The sequence below is a fragment of the Osmerus mordax genome, chromosome 6 (assembly GCF_038355195.1).
Source record: "Osmerus mordax isolate fOsmMor3 chromosome 6, fOsmMor3.pri, whole genome shotgun sequence".
Taxonomy (NCBI): domain Eukaryota; kingdom Metazoa; phylum Chordata; class Actinopteri; order Osmeriformes; family Osmeridae; genus Osmerus; species Osmerus mordax.
The window spans coordinates 6,339,282-6,363,035 of record NC_090055.1 but is presented as its reverse complement, the minus strand read 5'-3'; the positions used below and the strand labels follow the sequence as shown (position 1 = coordinate 6,363,035).

At 43.4% G+C, this 23,754-nt stretch overlaps 1 protein-coding gene across 1 annotated transcript; it reads right to left on the bottom strand.

Moving 5' to 3' along the window:
- Positions 1-313: 313 nt before the first annotated feature.
- nek11 (NIMA-related kinase 11) lies at positions 314-23,262 on the bottom strand. Its single transcript, XM_067238230.1, has 15 exons — positions 22,889-23,262; positions 18,282-18,447; positions 17,640-17,758; positions 16,965-17,029; positions 16,523-16,649; positions 14,361-14,510; positions 14,206-14,284; positions 12,764-12,849; positions 11,862-11,981; positions 11,584-11,677; positions 11,115-11,244; positions 9,533-9,663; positions 6,399-6,459; positions 3,583-3,673; positions 314-968 (listed from the first exon to the last, which is right to left on the bottom strand). Exons 1-15 carry the CDS (start codon positions 23,065-23,067, stop codon positions 713-715), a joined length of 1,854 nt encoding a protein of 617 aa, XP_067094331.1. The 5' UTR covers positions 23,068-23,262; the 3' UTR covers positions 314-712.
- Positions 23,263-23,754: the final 492 nt, after the last annotated feature.

Here is a 23,754-nt window from a genome sequence, read left to right as displayed (position 1 = left end):
TGTGTATATGCCAATGAATCTTAACAGTGATAAAACTTTGACACTTAGGAGTGAAATAATATGCTGTTCATTATGGAGTTTTGGGTCTCCTGGCTGTCAAAACACCAGCTCATGATGAAAATACATTTGTTACTAAACATATAAATGTTTCCGGCCTCACTCCTCCCGTGTCTCTTGACAACAGGTTTCAACCTGGAAACTGCCCTGAATCCTATGAAGAAATGTACATACTGAAGAATATTGATGACTGCACTGAAGCCATGTACTGAAGAAGCGTTTAATGGGTTCTGTGGAGATGGGAGATGGAAGTGAAGATGCAGTTAAATAGTGGGACCCTCCCCATCTCTCTCCTGATAATGTCCTCACACACATCAAAGAGGTCCAACGCAACAGCAGAGAAGCATTGGGAGTGTGTAGAAACAGTAAAAGTTTCTCTGTGAGCTTGATCAAATACTATCATCTTAATTCCCTCAGAGACATAACAAGAGAGATGAGGAAGTAGAGCACGGAGGAAGAACCAGCTGAAAATAGCAGAGCTGATGCTAGCAGAGCTGATGCTAATTTTTGACTGTGGCAGGTATTCGGTCACCAAAAACAGTGATTTTTCAATTATACGCGGTTAAAGGGGTGTTGATTTTCACTGCATATGTTACAGGGCAGATTGGACTCTTACACACACTTATATCAACTACATAAATTCAGGGTCACCTTTCTATGCATGCGAGTGTGTCTCTGTGAATACGTGTTGTGAATGTGTATGTGTGGGTCGTCCTGCTCCCTCTCTGGCCTCCTGTAGTTGTTCCTCATAGTACAGAAGTTGGTCGACCTCAAAGCAGTCGCTGGGCGTCTCCACCATGCTCGCCAGGGCTTCCCTTATGCTGGCGTCACCCTCATGCCTCGCCCTGGCCTCTTTCAGGTACTCATAAACTCTCTGGAAGACTCCTGGACCCAGACGACGGGACACTGATCTGAGGGTGGCACAGAGAGAGGGTTAAGATCGTCAACAACAATAAGCAGTCTGTTGCAGGATCACATGTTATTTTGTGAGCACTGACATTTGATGTACTGGATGTATCTGGATTTACATCATTGGTATTCCAATGGACTTGGAATCGGTACAACTGCCCTGAAATATTTAATATTAAAAAATGCGACCATTGGACTATGACTATGACTATCACTTGAATGCTTGATAAGCTAAACTGATGCATAGCATAGAGAGTAAGCATTGCATGACAGATTAGCCTAAATAGTCTACCACACTCTGTGTGTGTGTGTGTGTGTGTGTGTGTGTGTCTGTGCACACAGAAAAGTCAGTCCTTATCTAGCCTGTTGAGGTGAAGTATTCTAATGAGATACTGTGACTGGTGCGAACAACTTTTTATTGTACATACCTTATACATTTTATTATAATTTCGGATCAAACAAAAAAAAATGTATTTGAAATCAAACTCATCAAACTGAGAGCATTATGAAACAAACTAAATATTGGATTCAAAACTTTTTTACCCTCAAGGCTGTTTTTCGTTTTATGAAACGTTCTTCCTTTAATAACAAAAACTGCTACTTTACCCCTCAGTCTTTCACACCAGACACTTCATAGGATTTTGCAAATTGTTATCGTGGCAGAAGGGTTGAGGGTTATTGGTTTGGCAGACTCAGACACCAGATAATGGTCATTTACAGAACTCTTTCACAGCTAAATGAACTATTAGAATCTCCCAGATTGGACTGTGCAACTTTTTGAGGATGTCGATAACAGAAAAGGGATTAGGACTTCAAGACTCTAAAAGATCCAGGCTTCTCAGGCAGTTTTTGCTCAGTGATTTGGACTCTTGGATGCAGCCCAACACCCAGGATGTTTCTGCTAGAACCAGCTGAAAGATCCAGGTGTGGGTAGATGGGTGGAGGTCCAGGATGGATGACCTAGTCCAGGGGGCGGATCTAAACCTCTTCTTGTAAAAGAGGAAGAGGAGGTTCGCTTAGACTAAGAGGAAGGTCAGAGGACTGTGCAGACATCCGTCTGAGGCCCCGGGCAATCTTCTTACAACCTCAACATTTCTCCAGGTAACTCATCGTGGAAAGATTCAAGAACAAACAAGTAAAATTATCACGTATATCAATCATTTTAAAAACGAATCTGTTTTCCACTATATAAAAGGTAAGACAGACAGTCATATACACACACACACACACACAAACACACACCACTCATGCAAAGCTGTGTCTACTTCATGTCTAGAGCTAATCAAGGTTTAGCAATCAAACCCATTCATCTGCCACCGAAACAACAGTAAATACAGCGTCATATTTAAATCCTACCTCCTCATCCAGCAATCAGCTTACATTTTTAAACCCAACAAAAATAAGGAATTCCACAAGTGATCCTTACTCCAACTTCAACTTTCAACTTTATTTATCCTACAAAGAGAAATTAGTGTGCAAATGCACTTTAGTGTAATAGTTCTTTATACCTGTGATGAGACCGATGAGAGGCTCACGGTATGATAGCAGAAGTCCCTCATTAACAATGCTTTGGGCTAAATGTCAAGTTCCAATTCCAACAGAGACAGCCACAAGTAGACAGGTCTCTCCCTCACCAGTCAGTGGAGATACTGAGGGCAGGGACGTGGGGAAGGTGCTAATCCTGCAGTCTTTAACCCTCCACTACATGATATGCTCAGAGACCAAATACCATGCCCACTTACTGGGACAATCCCTTTCAGTGACACCAAGACAAACACACAGACAAACATGCATGCAGGCAGAAGCACAATAGGTTACTCCCATTCGGTTTCAGCCTCCATATTATAAAGAGCCCAGGCTCCATCATACAGAGTCAGGGGAGGCTTGGGGGGAACACAGCTGCTGAAAATTGCTACCTGTTTTCCTCTCCTCCCTCCATCCCTCTATTTCTTCTCTTTCTCCTCCCCCTCCTCTGCCCTTTATGCAGCGATAGCTGGGATCTGACAGGGTCTAATTCTTCTTCCCACAGGAAATGTATTCTGTTATTAATACGCCCGGCCAAGTCTCAGCAGGAGTGTGTAATCTGTGTGTGTGTGTGTTTGAGAGACTTGAGAGGGAAGACAAAAAGATGTACAGTATGTGAGTAGTTTTAAGGGGGATTAATCATCGCAATGTTCCGCAAAGTATTTGTGGACCTCTTCTAAGCACCTGACAGCATATTTAAACATTAAACAATTGTTTTCTGTTTTTCTGTCTCTCTGTCCATTCGTCTTGCTGTCTGGGTCTCAGTCTGTGTCTCTCTGCCTGTGTCTCACTATGGCGGGGAATCTCAGTGGGCAAAGAGGTACACATAACCAATGGCTTACCTGATCAAAGGTAACGTCAGGGAGAAAGATATCGCTATAAAACAAACAACTATAGAACAGATTTGTTGTTTTTGTTTTTATATGCTGTATATTGTGTCATTGTGTCATTTAAGGGCTATTGTTGAAGGTGGAGGAGGTGATGGGGTATTGAAGGTCAGTGGGGTGTGTTTAAGGTGAGGGAGGCGAGGACGTCTGTCTGAGGAGAGGTGTTGAAGGTGAGGTGAGGGTGAGGAGAAGTGTTGGCACTCACTCTCTCATGCGCTGAATCCTGCCGTGCACCATGCTGCTGTTGACGAAGGAGCTTCCCTGAGGGCTGCACTGGCCTCCTGCTGCTCCGTACGCTACACACCAGATAAAGATCAGGACCTCAGGTGAAACGCACACACACACACACACACACAGTTGACTATTTGAGATAGCTCTACTCTGATTCGGGTCTGGCAACACTGGGAACGCTCTGCTTTCTGCACACGCTGCTTCTCAACAACAATATGGGATTATGATATGATCTATATTCTCAGTATATGATGCTATGTATTTTCTTGTCTCCTCGGATATGAAATACTTCTACATTGCCTGGGAGAATGGAGAGTTAGCTTTCCAGTCAGCAAATGATGGTTGAAGCGGTGGAAGTATGGGGGTATTAAAAGTATATTTGTTTTTAGTGAGATACGCCAGATGTTGTGAATAGCTCAGAATCTTAGGGTGTCGTGTATAGAGTGACAGGAAACACTCAACAAGAGGAGATGTAACGCTGAGTTCAACAGTCCCATTATAGCATACCTTCAGCACTTTGTCCCTTAACATGGTGTCCCTTACCACTGTCCCTCAACAATGTCCCTTTGCAGTGTGCGTGTATAAACATGTTGCAGCCATTATGTATGGTTCATTTGTTGTTGTGTATCGTATTCATTTGAACACTGGGTGGTGTCTGGGTGCAGGAGAGCTTTATAGGTGAGCTCACCTGGACAGGTGGAATCGATTAGAGACCAGGATGAGCACAGTTTTTTGATCGTGTTGACGAGAACACGCTATTATTTTGTATATTGTTGTTATTAGAATAAACAGTATTCTGAACTGTGGAGTTCAGGCATCTAAACATTTACATTTAGTCATTTAGCAAACGCTCTTATCCAGAGCGACTTACAGTAAGTATAGGGACATTCCCCCCGAGGCAAGTAGGGTGAAGTGCCTTGCCCAAGGACACAACGTCATTTTGCACGGCTGGGAATCGAACTGGCAACCTTCAGATTACTAGCCCGACTCCCTCACCGCTCAGCCATCTGACTCCCATTTAACCATTTAACACCCAGTCTTACAATTACTCGGTGGCTTTGAGTAGCAATTGCTACAACCAAACATGATGCAAGATGCAGAACAAAAATCATGTGCTCCAGGGCAGTGAAGAAATGTTTCTGAGTATGCCTCTGCTAGCCAGCGTGACATCCGAAACTCCCCAGACTGTTTATGCAGTAATAAATGGGCTAGGAGAAAGTTTAAAAACGTATCTGGGGCAGTATTGAAATGCAGTGTGCTGGCTGTGAGAGGAGGCCTCGCCACAGGTGAGCAGACTGAGGAGGGGCTGGGACCTGCCAGCATCTGACATGAGGGCTACGGTTCACTGGATCAGCCAACAGAGGAGGGGGAGAGGAGAGAGAGTGAGAGAGAGAGAGAGAGAGAGAGAGAGAGAGAGAGAGAGAGAGAGAGAGAGAGAGAGAGAGAGAGAGAGAGAGAGAGAGAGGAGAGGGAGGGGGAGGGGGAGAGGGAGGGGGAGAGAGAAAGCTGGACGTACTGTACTGCTTTATGTATTGTATTTTGAGCAAGTGTAATAGAGGTATATGTGTGTGTGTGTGCATATCATACCATAGCTCTTCATTTACAAGTTCGAGGAGTAATTAACAGATTTGTTTGACATGACACAGAGATAGCAGATGCTATTTCTTACCATTCCTACGTTTCAAACCCTTATTCGTTGACTTGATCCTGCAAGTGTGTGTGTTCATTTGTATATGTGTGTTCATTTGTATATGTGTGTAACATTAGCGTGTGTTTTCTCTGTATTCCTCCACAGGGCTGTGAACCGCTCCTGCCTCGCTACGCTTCACAGAAACATTTATGCACAGAAATATTCACTGGAAACAGTCAAATACATTACAAAAACCAAGCTGTGAAAAATATGGAAAAAATGCTGTATGCACATATATAAATGTGTTGAGCACAATGCACTTACTGTACATTGTAGTTGCCTGACTGCATTCAAAGCTAGCTTGGAATATCTATCCTGGATGAAAGGTAATAATAGACATACAGTCATAATGTGATATCTAACCATGATGGATCGATTTGATGTCAATTGTATTGTGATGGCAGAATGATTCATCATTTGTGCCATCATGGTAACTTTCATTTTGAGACAAATGATCACAGTAAAGTGATCTTTTCTTTAACCCTCGTGCTGCCTTCGGGTCACATGACCCAAAGGTTCATAATGAACCATCGTTGTGTTTACCCAATTTTACCCAATACAAAAACAAATTAAAATAATTTTCTTTTAACCTTTGCAATGTGGGGGGTCTGAGACAGCCTAGCTGTTAAAAGAAAATGCTTCACTTTGTCTTTGTATGCGGTAAATCTGTCGCAATACGACGGTGGGTCACAATGACTGATGGGTCAGAATGACCCGAAGATAACACAAGGGTTAAATGAAATGGTAAAATATTGAAAGAGTAGAAAACCAAGGGTGCATAAAATGGAGTCAGATAAACAGATCCCTAAACCTTAGACAATCTGTATACAGTAATGAGAAGGAAACCTAGTATGCTAAGAGGATAAATCAGACAGTAAGAGATACTGGAAGGACAACCCTATCTGGGCTGAGGAAGGAACACTTCCTGGTGCTGCAAATAGCATCATGATAAAGCCAGAGGAGTCAGATCAGTTTCAGAGCTAAATGCTTCCTCAGTTCATACTAGTGTCTGTGTGTTTGCTTCTCTTTGTGTACTTCACCATACATCCATGTGTGAGTGTGTGTGTGTGTGTGTGTGTGAGTACACAAGCATATCTTACCACTGACTTCTCCTTGAAGTACTTTTTCCATGTGCATAATCATTGCATCTAGGTCACTATCCTGGAAGAATCAGGGTTAAAGTTAGTTAATAACACTATCCTGGAAGAGTTATTATTGGTTTGGAGATAGTTACTAATAAGCACTTTATCCAGTATGGAAAAGTTTAAGAATTTCAGTTTTGTTGAGGGAAAGCTTTTGGCTTCTGTTTAGAAACATTATATGATATAAATAAACAAACATTATATTCTAATGTATCACATTCAATATGAATCCGTAAATAGATAATTTTGAGAATAAATTGTTACTGATACAGTTTACAAGGGAGAAGCAGATTCACAGAATGTTATAGGACATAAATGTACTGCTAAATCACATTGATTCCAGGAGCAAATGCCTCAGCATAAACACACACTGACAGGTGAGGGCTCTGCTGAAAGGATGGTCAACCTCATGCTTCTAGACACATCTCTCCCCAAGAATGTTCCACTCCCTATCACAGGTAGGGTACGGTTCAAAACCACTTCCCCCGGAGACAGCGTGAGCCAATTACACTGTCCAGAAAAAAAGAGGAGCCCAAATCCCCCGACAGCACTACTGAGACACACACCCTCATCTCAGGAGAAATCGTTCAGCTGACAACATTACATTCAGCAGATGCTCTCAAAGACACACGACAGGATGTGTATGCAGCTGTAGTGTCACCGGGACCAAGGTGCACCAGCTGTTGGCTGACCTCCAAGATCACACTAACACACACCGACACACTTGATACGCCAACACAGAAGCTATGCACTTTCCTGAGAAACTCTGGAGTGGTGCATGCATTGTAAATTCACCTGACAGCGAGAGAACAGGACAGGCGACACATTCCTTCCCTTTGTTGCATTCACTACCCCTAATCTGTCAGCAGCCACCAACCACATCAGCTCTGGGAGAGAGGTGGGAGAGGACGGACAAAGCATGAAGAACTGCAACATGATGTTGGAAGGGGAGACAAAACCTTCCGAATGAGAGAGCATGTTGAGAGCCTGAGTCTTCTAGATAACCTGCTACTGTTGAGAGGGGATGGAGAGAGGGTCTGCTAAAGTACAGGCACGGAAGATGAAGTACAGCGGATGAAACATGGAGGATGAAACTGACTCCAGAGATCAAGCATCGAGCGCTCCTCACTACTTTCCTACAAAAGTTATGTAGTTAATCTAACTACTAAATCTTCATTGATTCAACTACCAAATCAACTTTGTCTGGATGGATACAGACCCCTGGAAATTCACTGTGGGTGTTTTATATGAGATTATCACTCATTCTACAGTTTCCTGTCTGGGAGTGGTTGTGGTTGTTAGGGTGGCCTAATTCTACTCCCAGACTGCCATTAGGATTACTTAATTACGAGTAGCTGGACAGGGCCTCATTACTTACACTTGGTCCATTCCTCTCATTGAGAAATTTCATTTATTTAGTATCTTGTTTTCTTCTCCTATAGTCTGTCTTTCTCCAGCACTGAGATATAGTTTTAATATCATCCTCTCTGCCAGTAGAGACTAGATGGCAGCCCTGATACGTTTCCAAATTAAAAGAAGAAGGGAAACATTTGGGCAAACATATAAATTCTTCTTCTTTAATTGGTGCCTTGCATGCACTAGGAATTCCAAATAAGTTTGTGTAATTCTGCATTGTATTTCCCAAATCCTTCTGGTCATTATGTACATTCCCTCATGTCAGGGAATCTTACTTGTCGAAAGAGAAATGGTTTGCATCACAATAATGCTAATCAGATTTTAATTATAGACAAAATACTGAGATCGTGTACATAATGTGTAATGTTAATCTGATCATGAACATTATGTAATATCAGTCTGTGTGACCCCTAATGTGTGTGTGTGTGTTATCAGAATCTGTGTAAGATGGCTTACACAGATTCTGATGGGTCAGATGGCTGAGCGGTTAGGGAGTCGGACTATTAATCAGAAGGTTGCCGGTTCGAACGTAATTCAGACAGAATTCGTCACGGCCGGTTCGATTCCCGGCCGTGACGAATTACGTCCTTGGGCAAGGCACTTCACCAATGGCAAGGATAAGATATGCTGACAATGGCTGTGATGATGTATTTAATGCCATGTAAATGCTGATAGACTGACTGCAACCTAGGTATGTTCAGAATGAATGGGCCACAGTCAGTCCTGTAAAACAATACAGCATCACACTGCCAAAAGTCATGTCAATGGTCTCGCAATATGGAACCTTGCTAAAGGCCCTCTGGCTTTCATCCATTTTATAAAATTACTTTTTTGCTAATTTCATTTTGTGTTTTCTAAAAAATGAGCGGGTGCTGGTTAAGAGACAGAAACCGTGAAGAGACAGCTAAAACTCTGAGTATTCTCTCACTCTGAACTGGACAAAGAGGTGAGAACAATTCAAAACAATGAATGAATAGTGTAAGTCCCACAGCCAATAAACATCATTATCTACCGATGCACCCAGCTGAGAACGAGAAGAACAGCTAATCCCCTCAACACCCACCCCACTCCTACGCAGCTACAGAATACAAACTAAATAATTATAGTAGAATTTCTATGAGATTTTCAAGCTCTTTGCTATTCTGGTAAGGACTTTGTGCCAGCCAAACAGACAAACAGCCAGACAGCTAGCAAGACAGGCAGACAAACTGACCAACCGACCGACACACAGACAGACAGACTTCCCTCAATAAACTCTCTTTCCGATTGAATTGTCCATATCAGTGAGTGTCTGCTGTTGGCCCAGACAGCAATTACTCCACTGTCAATTACATGGGGATGAACCATTTTAATGAAATATAAATTCTATAAAAATACAGAGTATTATAGAGTAATGCCGTTTCAACATTACGGCATTCCGAAACCAGTATAAATAAAGGATTCTGACTCCTGTAATGGAAGTAAATGGTGCAAAAGTGATTCTGTCAAATGAACCCATTAGAGTTAATGCTCTATGATCCGGCACCAACATGACTGATCAAAGTTACACATAGATTCAAACTTTATATTAATGATATAATAGTTTTAGGAACGATGCACACACACACACTCACACACACACACACACAAACAAACAAACACAGACACACACAGACACACACAGACACACACCTCACCTGTTGACAGGTGTGATAAAGATCTGAGGTGAGAGCTGGGCTCTTCTCTGCTGAGTCCTCCTCTTCAGAGCACGACTCAAAGCCATCCTGATCATAGTAGACCTCTGCTGTCTGGGGATCCTCTGGGATCTCTGAACACACACACACACACACACACACACAAAGACATATACACACTCGCAGTGGGTAAATCAAAGCAGCAAGTCATTGGAGTAAATGAAGGGTAAGGGAAAGTTCTGTTTTATATTCTAACGGGAATTTAGAAGGACAGTGTTTTGTCATGAGAAGACATACTTTGATAGGTTACAATAAAACCACTGATTCATGTAGATACTATGAATGGTTGCTGACTGGGATTCATGTTCAATGCCTTTACACTGTGAGTCTTCACCTTCCATGGAGATGGAGATGCAAGGTCTACTCAATCAATGTCCCTGCCTCCCCCCCCCCCCCTCTGTCTTTCAACCACTGTATCATTTCCTCTCTATCTCTCCTTTTCCATCTTTCACTTAGGATTTCTATGATGAGGCAATGTGTGGTGGAAGCATCTGTGGTGTATGTCTGCGCTGTCTCGCCTGAATGCCTCCATTCTCTCACTTAGCAACCTCCACCTGAGCACCACCCTAACCAGGGCTCTGGAGGGACAATAACTCCAGAGCCAGGGAGATGGACAAAGAGAGGGAGAGACTGTGAGAGGAAGAGAAGGAGAAAGAAAAGGAGCAGTAAAGAGAGAGAAGGAGAGAGAGAGAAAAGGAGGGAGACAGAGAGAGGGAGAACAGTAGTTTGTTTACAAGCACTGTACTGTTTTATTACAGTTGATGATGAGTATACTGAACAGTACTGTGAAATATATCTAATAAACCTCAGCCCCCTCAGATCCACCATCTATGTATTGAGGCATGTTTGTTTGCGTCATGCACTGATGTTTTCTCTATAAGAGTGTGGTTTGATACAGTATGTTTCTGTGTTTAGCTACTTGTCACTGCATGTTGACTTATAAATTATGAGTGTGTGAGCGGGGTGTTTGCATTCCTCGAAGGGTGTCAGTTTTTTTTTACTGTGCAGAGGCAGTCTGGGGTACCTGGGATTTACTTTAATTAAAATCTACTGTTCAGAGATATATACATGTACTACATTGGAACCTTTTTATCGTCACATTACATTCTGCCCAAAATCTACTCAGCAGAGCTCTATTTATCAGGTTAGATGAAAGTATGACTTGGGTTCAACAGTCTCTGTCTTTGCTTTCCCAGCTTGGAACTAGGGTGAGATGGTGGGAGAGAAAGAAGGAGGAATAGAGGGAGAGACAGATGGAGAGATGGGTGAAAGGAGGAATGGATGGAGAGATAGCTGGATGGAGGGGGGGACAGATGGATGGAGAAGGAGAGAGAGATGGATGGATGGATGGAGAGATGGATGGATGGTGTACACATCATCATGATGGACCCTTTCTTCTAGACCTTCTACAGTGAAAATGAGCATCTGGTAACTGCTGAAATATGTACTCTGCTAACTTCACACTGAGAGAGAGGGTAATGCTTGTGAAAGATAATATTCTGATGGTGGAGAAATATCGACTTACTGCATTCACCTGGCTCAGACATGCACATTCTGTCCTGTTGCTGCCTTCCTATTGGCTGTGAGCAGCCCAGCGACCGGTAATCCTGAGCTGTAATTGGCAAAGTCTGGTGATCAGCATCCTCTGCACTCTCCTATTGGTTGGAAGTGAAAAGGTAATTTGTCTCCTGTGTACTACGTGTCGTAAAAAAGTACCCAGTATTTCAAAGAAACTGACAAAAATACATATATTTTGGAATCAAATTTCAATTAGGGGGAGCTACTGGCTAATGGGACCATATGGGAATAGGCAATTAGCTTCACCAAAAAAAGAAACCTTTGGAGTTCAAGTGCCACCATAGAACTGAAAACTAATTGCACTCAAGACAATTAGTAAATTCATTTAATTGAGTTCCTAGACAAATCATTTTCATCCAATTATGTGCATATTCCCTATGAATGCACTTTCATTATTCTAGATGGAAACATCTTACACTGAAGACGTCCAAGCTGACTTTTTCAAAATGGCGGCTCCTAAGCTCCTGCATTCGTCTGTGATTTTCCTGGTATTTCTCTTCAGCCAATTTTCTGTTATGGGACAAGCAATATGCAGTAAATTGTGACAGTAAGAAGCTTTGCTGGTTCTCTTGGTCCTGGTCCGAGGGCTCTCTGACACAGTCCAGACCATACTTAGACTCAACCCTGCTAATTAAAAAAAAACAAGCAATATCCTCATAGAGACTCTGTGTTGATGTGTCTGTGTGCGTGCTACCTCAGCCTCCTGGCCTTGTCATCTGCAGCCTCCAGTTTTCTCAGCCTCATTCTCTCTCTGGGGGTCATCCTGTCCACCTCTGACCTCTCACGCAGGGTCTGCAGGTGAACCTTCTTCTGTCTGGGTAACACGTGTCAAACGGTCAAAGTGTCAATGAGAGGAAAGGCTTTCATAGAACTATATTTACAAATAATCTGACACAAACCAAAAACAAGTGATATGTCCTTGTGTGTGGTGGTTTTACATGTAAAATGTAAATATGCGGTGAGTTTAACGTGTGCAGTGTGTAGCCATGCCACAGCGTGGCCATGCTAAGCTAATGCTGATGGACATGCTGTCTGATTGGAGGTAGTTCTCATCAGTGATGCCTAGGTCTGGTAAGAGACAGCTGCTACTTAGCCCTCACATGGTTATCACCAACCAAATGCACAGCTCTGATGAGACTGGAGGGGGGATGTGCATTTATAGACACTGACGGGTGTGAGTAATTGAGTGAGTGTATAGAGAGAGAGAGAGAGAGAGAGAGAGAGAGAGAGAGAGAGAGAGAGAGAGAGAGAGAGAGAGAGCACAAGAGAGAGTGAGTGAGATAGAGATAAAGAAAGACAGTTAGAGAGAGAGAGAGAGAGAGAGAGAGAGAGAGGGAGGGAGAGAGAGAGAGAGAGAGAGAGAGAGAGGGAGGGAGAGAGAGAGAGAGAGAGAGAGAGAGAGCACAAGAGAGAGTGAGTGAGATAGAGATAAAGAAAGACAGTTAGAGAGAGAGAGAGAGAGAGAGAGAGAGAGAGGGAGGGAGAGAGAGAGAGAGAGAGAGAGAGAGAGGGAGGGAGACTATAATAAAGAATAGAGAGAATACAAAAGATAAAGAGGGGAGGCAAAGACATTGAGGGAAGAAATCACACACTTACAGGGCTTTAGCTATCTGTACAGCATCTCTCTCTCCTCCAGACTCCTTGTCTTCCAGTGTCGTACTGAAGAGCTTGTGCTTTAAGCTCTAAGACAGGAAGAGATAGGGGGAAAGGGAGAGAAAGGAGAAGGGAGAGAGGAAAGCTTGCAATAACAAATGGAGAAACCAATTAAACCACAGTAGAAGCTACTGTCTTCTCACTCGCTCTCACGCTATATCATTTTATTTAAGTCCATCTCTCAGCCTCTCCCTCCATCTCCCTCCATCTCTCTTCCACTCCGTCTCTTTCTCCATCCATATCCCATCATTTACCTCCCTCTTGCTCTCACTCTATCTCTCTCCCTCCATCTCTCAACCTTTTATTATCTCTCTCGAAACCTAACACTAAGGATGTATGGGGCCAAGCTACAGGGCAAAGAGGGGGAGAAGGCACACTTCACACAACAATGGGGGGGAATCTCACAACACCCAACCCACAAATTACAGCGGTCTGTTGACACCCTGCAGAGGATTCCAGCACAGAGGAAAGCTAATGGGAAAGAGGGGGAGGAGGAGGAAGAGGACGAGGACGAGCAGAAAAGAGACTTCAAAAAAAAGCACTGTGTTTTGTGTCATCAAGACCAAATACAGTAGTAATGACCCCGATAACAGAGAATAGAAGATAACAGGGTGTAAGTAGAGGAGGGGTTTTCTTCAAGATCTACACCATGGTTTATATACTGGGTATTGCTAGTAGCTAGAATATCAATCCGTCCCTACATGTTGAGTCTGATTTGTACATGAACAGTCATATTGAACCATGCCTGGGGGTGTAATTATATTTTTTACAGAATTCAAAGCTTCTTTTGGGAGCTCAGTCATTGGAAGCCGCACTGGGCATATGAGAGACTTATGAACATGTTTAATGCAACTATATCTGCTTGTTAGAAATGTTTATTACTTTACAACATTACTGTTTACTATTTCACACGCTTATAGCTTTTTAAATGAGACTGCCGTATTTGCATGTATTTATCTGAGTGTGTGTGTGTGTGATACGTACATGGGGTGGTGTGATACTCCGACTGTATTTGAATGCAATCAATAAGTGCTTGAAAAACTACTGGAACACTTGGTTTGAAAAGGGTATGAACCCGTTTGGTCTGAGAAGATATTGATTTGATAAATAAATATGATAGAAAGTCAAATACTGTACTTTCAGTTTGTCAGCCTGATAAAGTGGATGATGTTGCTGAAATGTCTTTAATATTAGGTCAGCCAAACAAGTAATTGTTTGGGACTTAAATGCTACTCAATAGTAATGCTTGTATGGCTGTGTTTAGGAGACAGTTTAATGTTGTGTTGTCTAGCCTGCGTGCTAGTTGCATGCAGAACTGATAATGTTGTGATATAACCTTCACGCTAGTTGAATGTAGGACACATGTTAATGTAGCGTTGTCTAACCTGCATGCTGGTCTCTATGATCTTGGTCCTGAGAGCCTCTTCAGCAGAGATTCTCGAAGGAGGGTTTTTCTCAAGCATCCTGTGGACAGAAGGATCAGTTTGAAAGTTAGAAATAGTTCTGCCGGGTTACATCATTTGGTTCAGAAGTGTCTCACCGTTGCATGACGGAGTTGAGCTCTCGTGAGTAACCTTCCGGCAGGGTGGGGGTCTCCCCTTCGACTATCTTCATCACCACAGACAGGAAGCTGTGACCCTCAAAGGCATGCGCCAGACAACACATTTCATACAGGACACATCCAAGCGCCCTGGGGATCAAAACACACCTCATCTTATACCAGAGGAAACACACTGAAATGTATCATGTAAACACTGCATGTACAATACAGCTCAATACAATCTAAAATGATCTCCAGTATGGCATGTTTCCCCCCAGCACTCACCATGACCAAACCCCTGAATACCTAGGTGTATGATCCAACCCTATTACGTCTCTACCCTGTTGCACATACATACTAACTATTCTCTACCCTATTTCACATAACAGTGAAGGCCCTGTTCTGTCAGCCAAGGTAACCCCTGAGCCCCCAAGCACCTGGGCAGTGATGAGGTCGTGCGGAACTTTGTTGATCCATATAAAGGACACTTTATGGCAGTGCAAACTGATACCGGATGTAACTGAAACAGAAAAAATCAATTTGGTCTCATATTCCACTATCTATAATCCCAAAGATAGACTCATGTGAGCCTGATGTATCCTGGAGGATTAATGCTGAATAAACAGAAACCGCACGCACACACACAATCTTGAGAGGTGAAATCTCATCTCATATACTTCTGATAGTTATAAAAGAAAAGCCAAGAGCGGCTATGAATAATCATATTGGATTCTGAAAGTGGAAGAGTGTGCAGTAGGTTGGAGAAATATGACTGGATAAATGAGCTTCAGCTTTCGTGATAGCATCAGAATAGGGGAAATGGGATTTTAGAAAGTGTGTTGCTGGTTATTTACCAATCATCCCCTGCTTTGTCTTTTCCATCTCTTTTACCTTCTCATTTCAAACCCCTGCAATTCCTATCCCAAGTCAGATAATAATAGCCAAGATGATTGATTCATCCATAAAATAGGGATCTTTTCTTGACAGTATTGACATGCTGGACAGTTCAGATTGCATTTTCACCACAGTGATAATATGTTAAGAGAACAAAGGCATTTTCACCACTTACTAGTTCAGTCTCCACACCAAATTGTATTCTTATTAAAAAGACATTATAATGATACAGGCTTGAATTATCTTCTCTTCTCATTAGTATGGTTTGTGGAAGCAGAAAGGGTGGGGGGTGTGGGCGTTGAGTCAACAACACTCTACCCTGGGAGGGGTGTATCTATATGCTGGAGATCAATGCTATCTCTCCGGTCGCCCCAGCCTTCCTCTCTCTCTCTGCCACTGTTTCATGCTATCTACAGTATCTCCCCTCCCCTTTCCTCTCTCTCTCTCTCTCTCTCTCTCTCTCTCTCTGCAAAAACCCAATTTCCCCATGCCCAGTCTTAGATTAGTGGTCATTTCCTTGGGAAAATAGATTTACGGTCCAGGGAGGCCATGTGTGAGAGTGGAAGATAGCAGAGATTGGTCCCGTGGCAGATGGCTCCATTCAGCATGACATAGTGCCAAGTTCACTTCAATTTAGGTGATTTATTGATTGTTTTATTTGGGTGGGGGGTACATATCTGCAACCATATCTGCAACCATGCCTTCAAGTCCATCTATCTCAGATAGTCCGCCTTATTGCTATCCAACATATCTCGTACCATATGATCTTCCCCAAGCTCAAGCAAGACTGTTTCTGATTGGACAAGCATGGGGTTGGATTCTGTTGACTGGTATATTCCAACCTTCTACACCTTTCTACTCATCGCATGTTACTGTTAATAACCATTTCAACTCAGTCAGGCTTCCTTTGATTCTGGAGAGCTTTGAAGTTGCCAGAAAATGCTGCGTGGTTGAGTGTTGTGTCTGAATGCACGACAGATAGCGTACACATTTTGTGGGTGTAATATGCTTTCATGCGTTGCATGTTTCTTGATGTCTAGCTGTAAAGCAAACAGACCCTTTGGGGATTTTAATTTCTATTCTACTCTTCTTTAACACTCCACCCTACAGCATTCCTCTAAGATAGAGAGCTAGCATAGAAAGCAGCCACAGTATAACATATTAGTAGAACTAAGATCCATTCACTCTCTGCAAAAACTCAGGCTCATTCCCTGAATGTTGTTAGTTCTCAGCAGATAATGGGAATAGCTGTGTGGTCCTCGACCCACCAGATATCAGACTTGGAGTTGTAGCCCTGCTGGTTCAGCACCTCTGGGCTCATGTAGTAGGGAGTACCTGTGAATGTAGTGGCCAGGTCACATGACCCAATCAGGAGACAGGAAACACCAAAATCACCTACAAGGAAAGCAACAAAATATTAATCAAACAAATGTCTAATTTCTATTGTCCTTTCTCAAAATAATTATAAACCCAGTGGTTATAGACTGTAAGGAAATTCATAACATTTAAGTACAACAAACATTAGGCCCGTGCGATCAACCCTCCATCATTTTATATACTTCTACCACTACTTCAGTCTGACAACTTCCTCACATGTATTCATCCACTGTCCCTGCGCACATGTGGAGCTTTCAAATATACCTTGAGGGGCTTGTGCCATCCCTGCTTTAGGGGCACACAAACATCAAAAACTCCCATGGGCCCACTCACCAATTTTAACAAGGTTTCTTTTCAAGAAGATGTTTTTGGCCTTCAGATCGCGGTGAAGGATTCGCCTGAGAGTGAGAGGAGCACACGATAAGTTTGGTCAACACCATGTCCTCCTCTTGTTTATAGAAACAGCTCTTCAACCTGAGCTGTGCCACTTGGTAACCATTCAAGCTTTACAACTATTTGCTGTCAGAGCATGACAGCCTATTGCAGCTCGAGGTCCTCTAAACCTGTGAGGTGTGACGGCGCAAACACAACACAACTTCAGGTGCCCTGAGGGACTGTTTGCACTTTAAAATCAAGAGTCGTCCAAAAAGAAAGACGTTGTTGTGTCCTATGGAAATTATTGAGAATCTAGTTTACTGTGCTGTAATGTCACAACGGACACTGAAGTATGTGTAACAGGTGTCATCATTGTGCTCATTAGGACCCATTTCCTCCCTCTCTTGCCCACACTGTGGTTAGATCTTGAGATACTCCTGACTCACGTCCACCTCTATAAACACCGCTTTAGCCAGCTACGCCACCGAAAAGCTAGTTCTTCGATGGCGCAAGTGGGCTGTATTTATACAGAGGAGTGGGTTTAACCAAGTCTACTCAGTTATATGAGCACAAAGACTATTGGTTGAGGGAAGAAGAGCACACGACTGGCTAGTTACAACCAAAGTTTCCCACCTTTCATGCATGTAATGAAGTCCAAGCAGCAGCTGGATCAGCCAATCGATGATCTGGGTCTCGGGTAAGCTCTGACCCGCTTCTCTTACCTCCTCCAGCTTGCAGTCCAAGTCCCTATCCTGTGGCATTGAGATGGAGATGGTATGGAGGGTGAACAATGTGTCCTCGGAAATTAACACAAACGAATCGACATTGAATACCCATTCATCAGAGAGAATGGATCTCACACACAGGCACATACACACACAAACCAAGGCACTGATGAGCACATTCCACATACTCTCACAGATACATATTTAAAGTCCATCTCATTCTGGTACAGCCATTAATATCCAATTCCTGAGAAAAATGGCCATAGCCACCTTTACGTGGCCTTAGAGAATGTGAAGTTTCGTCAGAGGGTCTATTCAACCTAATGGGAGTTTTACAGAGACTCAATGAGCGATCTTAATGGCATTGTGTCTGTAATGGGGGCTATGAGACGTGGAGTCGTAAGCGTGAGCTTGTGTGTATACTTGTCTCCAGATGCCAATATGCAGACCAGCTCCGCGTCTTTCAAAGTAAAGGTTCATTGTTTGGTTGGGTCTTCGGTTTGGTTGATTCATCGGTCATTGGTCAGGTATGTGGCAGAGCTGGATTTACCTGGCAGTACTCTGTAATGATACAGAAGGAGTCTCTCTCCAGGAAGCTGCTGTAGAAGGTGAGGATGGCTGGGTGGTGAAGCTGGGACAGTAGCTGGGCCTCTTGGCTGGCATGGACTGTCTGGTTGGGGTGCAGGTCTCCCAGAGGGATCTCCTTCAGTACCTTTCTGAGGAGGGGTCAGGGGTCAACGAGGAGGAAAGAAAGACAGTTACGACTCCTCACTCACACACACACACACACACACACACACAGGATGCCACCCACAGACATATCACCCGATAAACATAATTCCATTTACCCATTCGATCTCATTATGAATGATAACTGAACCTAGATAGAGTAGCTACAGCATACGCCTTGCCTGTGACTATGTTTTCATTTATTTTCATTGACAGTCACACAGGCAACTCCCAGGAAGAACAGGAACACTTAAAGTCGTCTTTAGACTCTGAAACGCTACAAAGGTGCAGCCGCTCTCCATCGTCCCCTCAGTCTCACTACCTTCCTCAGGAACAATCCAAACTCATTTGCATGGATATTTCAGGCTGTCCCAAAGGCTCCAATTACAATATGAGCACCATACTTAGAGAGAGAGAGGGAGGAAAGAAGGAGGGAGAGATAGAGAAAGAGACAGAAGAGGGGGAGTCAGAGGAAGAGACTTAGAGGGAGAGAGTATGAGAGGGAGAGAGGGGGGCGGGGGGACAGGGGGAGTGGGAGGCAAGGGGGAAGGAAGAGGGAGGGGTGAGGGACACAGTTGGAGAGAGAGAGAGAGGGGGAGATGGGGACAGGGGGAGGGGAAAGAGGAGTCCCTGCAGGAGTGATGCAGGTTAGAAGGAAGCTTGCCAGCCCAGATAGAGGAGACTAAACACATGGAGCAATTAAGACCAGGGGAGCCCTAGATCTGTCACTGTGTGGAGGAGAAAGGGGGGTAGGATAGAGGGAATGTGGCACTGTGGGGGAAAGAAAGAGGGAAGGGGATAGGGGTGGAGGAGGAGGAAAAGAAGGGGAGGGACAGAGAAATATCGAGTGAAAAGAGAGAAAGAGTGAGGTAAAATATCAGCGGGGGGGATACAGTGTGGATCAAATTATAGGGTTACTGGGGAGAGATAGATGAGAGGGAGATAGGGAGAGAAGTACAGGAGGAAGATGGGTGGAACAGAAACAGAATAGAGAGAAGGTAAAGCACAGAAGCAATGGATGATAATAAAGATAAACGGGCCACAGTAAGGACATAGAGATACACCTGGTGGAGGTGGAAGGGGGGGGGGGTGAAGGAAGATAGATCTATATGAAAGACGAAAACATTATGCTGTATAAACTGAAAAGGAAACATATGACAATATCAATTCTTCAAATTTTAGTAACTTCCCATTAAACTCAATTAATTATCTACAATGTAGATAATTAATTGAATACATATTGATGTAGATTCTACATGAATATGTATTTCGGAAGAAGTGTGTAGGCTCCTGTCCCCTGATGATGTATCCAATCTAAATGCATTAGCCTATAATCAGCTGCTACCTACAGTACAGTAGTCTGCTAGCATAGTCGCTCCTTCCATCTTAGTGAACACACAGAATACGGAAAACTGAATGATTTACACTGTCAACAGTTGGGTTAACCAACAGGGCTAGATTTTGTAACTCTGTCCTTTTCCAGAACACTGCACACACTAATCAGTAGGAATTAAATAAAAGGGAGGAGAGCCTGCTTTCGCTGGCTGTCAGTCTTGTTTATTAAACAGGCTACAGAACGCATCGCTCTTCATTCTCAAGTCAATCGTTTGAACATAGCAATTAAACGATAAGATGGATGGGATGGGTGAAGTCTTATTAAAAAGGGAGTGAGGCTGATGTGAAACAGCTGTACCCTCTGTTTCTGGTGGGGGGCTTGTCTCGCATCCTATTCAGGATCCCCAAAACCAACAGTGCTCTAGAGACAGGCCCGAAGAACCTATACAATACCCAGGCTGTTCACCATGAACAGGGTGTAGGCTAATTAGTAGGGGTTGAACAGCAACAAAAAAAATTGGGGACAGAGAAAATCAATCAAATCTATAATGTGTTCACACTTGTAAGTGATGTCATGATTCATTCAATCCAAACTTTTTTCAAAGTCCTTGAATTACTTTGTCCCAGAGGGTATGTTCCAGGAAGGGTAGCTAGACCTCTTTTATCACTGTGGATAGTCCAACTGAAAGACAGTTTAATGGAATAGACAAAGCAATCCCTACAAAAAGACATCAATTTCTCAAGCAAGTGATTCATGAGCGGAGTGCTGATCGGACCAGATGATTGATGCAGGGCTCAACATAAAAAAAAATTGGCACTGTCCCCACCGGGCCAGTGGGTTTGAAACTTACTGGCCCCAAGACAATTTTTACTGGCCCCCCCCTCCAAAAGTTGTAATTTATCATTGTTACAACAAAACAAAAGACTTCTAAGTTGTGTTATTCTGTTAACATGTTTAACCATTTATTAAACACATCCTGGATATAAAAAGAACAAAAATGAAATCACATTTCTAGTGATAAAAAATAAAAAGGTAATAGTCAGCAAAACAATTGACTTTTAACCTCAAACATGACGTGCTCTCTTCCCCGCTGACAGCCATCTCTGCACAACTCTGTCAGGCTGAAACTGAAACCTCTGGTCTCAATGCTAATATATAAAAGCTTCCATAGCATTTCATCAGTATGATACTAAATACCCAAGTCGACACCATTCTTCTGCTGCAGTTCAATAGCCTGGGGGAACGAGGTGAACGGCTGGCCCGTCTTAATTACGTGATATGCCGTTGTTATAAGTCGTGCAATAACACGATGGGCATCTACATTTTAATTCCTGACCAGCATGGTCATCGGCCTGGAAGATGGATTGTCAACCATCCGCTTAGCTGTCACGCAAACCAGGTGCTGTCTGCTAGCATGGCTGGTCAGGGATTGTTTTCGAAAATTCTCGGTGCCTGTGTAAAAAGATCCACTTTTGTCTGCTTTAGACGGGAACATACGACAGACGACACAGTGCATCTTCGTTCCATAAATAAAAATGCTTCCGTTTGAGCTCGTAGCTCTACTTTGCTGCCATAGTCACTTTATTGTCTCGCGCCAGTTGTTAAAAATGTATCGAGATTAGAGAATTACAATTTGACAACCACTCGTCACTCACTACTCAACTCTTGATTTGCCAACTGTGCGCCCCACAAGCTGAAGTTATTTATGCATTTAGCAAAACATATGACGGATGTTAACTTTTACAATTTTCAATCAATAATTTGTAGTGGCCCGATCGGGCCAGTGAGTTGCTAGTTTAACTATCCCGACGTTACTTTTTACTGGCCCCGGGCCATCGGGCCATAGTTATTGTCGAGCCCTGGATGGGATCTATTTTTAGAGGACATGGGTTGCTGACGAGTGTCATGAGGGGCTCCCATCAACATATCACACACTCAGCATCTGCAGGCTACGACATCCACGATAATGTTGTGGAGCCATGCCTATTGCCTGTGAGCTTCTTGCTGTGTGACAGTGTATGTGATTTCCCTTTTTGTATGAGGTTCAGAGCTGGGCAAGGCTGGTAGAGATGGGCAAGGCTGGTAGAGATGGGCAAGGCTAGTAGAGATGGGCAAGGCTGGTAGAGATGGGAAAGGCTGGTAGAGATGGGCAAGGCTGGTAGAGATGGGCAAGGCTGGTAGAGATGGGTAAGGCTAGATAGGAACTGTGGCATCTGTGGGTACAAAGAGCTTTGGGGCTGAGAGCTCACAGACTGTGCCAGTGGGCATCGTAGGCTGGCCCGGCATCATCATTCCCTTTGCGGTGGGATATGCAGTTATGAGATCTGGTGTTTGTTTGAATGAACGAATTTTGGAAAAAAAATGCTATGTGTTGAATCTTCTTCAGATCAGTCATTGTATTTAAACTACTAATGACAATATACACACACATGCACATCTGACAAAACCCCATTCCAATTCGCCAAGGTCCATTATTTTGAGTGATACTGTACAGTACAGTAACCTATATTAAAAATCATTGAAGAAATGGTTTTTCAAAAAGATTCTCAGAAGGAGTTTGGTCTGCAATGCGGTTAAATATGTTTTATTAGCACACAGCCTATTTGTTCATGCTGAACAAATAGGCTTACTTTCCAGGGAATGACAATATGGAAAGGACCAAAGAGGGGGAGAGGGAGAGAGAAACAGAGGTAGTACAGAGACGGTAAATATAAGACAGAAAGAGAGATAAGACTTGAGGGAGAGTGTAAGAGATACAGGGGGATGGAGGGTACAAGTGAACGAGTCAGGGCAGGTCAGAGTGGGAAAGAGACAGGGGAGGGAGAGAAAGAATAATGTGGATGCTCATTATCACTTGTTGGGGTACACAGATTAAAATGGAATACAAGTGTATTTACAGGCTAATGCTGCCCCCTAAAGGAGAATGAATGATGATGGACCGTATAGCGTATTTCAAGACACCATGCTCTGTTACACGAGAGAATTCTAAAAGAAAGGTCAAAAGGAGAAAAAAAAGGTATTTCAGCTCTACACATGCAATTTGGATATAAGCAGCCAAAAGATGAATAAGTCAACAGATATAGGCGACTTACAGCTGCTCCTCGTCTCTTGCCTTGTTGTCTTGGACTAGGTAAACACAGCCAAAACTTCCACGACCAAGTCTTTGTAGAACCCTGTATCTCTTAGCAATCAGGTCACTAGGGCGGGGACTCTCTGAAGCTGCAAGGGAGAAGGCATCTGAACGGCCATCTAATTCCTCAAACGTTGGCATTTTTCCGTAGTATTCACAGCATGAATCTGACCTGCGTATAATAAACAGGTATTCCTGACTGCTTTAGGTTGTTGCTGTTTAATCTGCACTCATGTCAAACCTCACTGTTCAGTTGTGAAAGTAAGATGACTCCACGTGAAACCACGTTAAAAGTTGGTATAATAAAAGTGTCGGCAAAGATAGTTTTAGCGTTTAATTTTGAGATCCATGACTTCCAGCTCAACTTCCGTGTTTACTTTTGTTCCTATGGTGACTTTAGGTGTCTCAATAGGTACATTCGACTTCATGCAGCGCCGGCGGCGCCGACAGCCGGCTGCAGTCGGATGCCTTGAAGCTGAGAATGCCATTGGCTGCTTCAAGTCAGCCGGGCTGCAGGCGGCTGCCGCCGACACACCTTTTGACATTTGGAATTCAGACCTGTGAGGGGGCGTTCTAGTTGAATGTGACGTCAATGTCAAATTATTGTACAAACCTGCATGCTAAATTTGTTTAATAGTTGACTCAACATGTCGAAGGCAAGTGTTAAAGGCAGGATAGAACCTCGCAATTGAGTTTCAAAGGATTCAAACCATATCCCACCCCGTCCCTTAAAAGCCACTGTTCCAAAACACATGAACTCGACTACTGCCAGGGGTTAGACAGACAGACAAGTAGCCCATTCAATCCTTGGTCCCATGCCGTCCAATC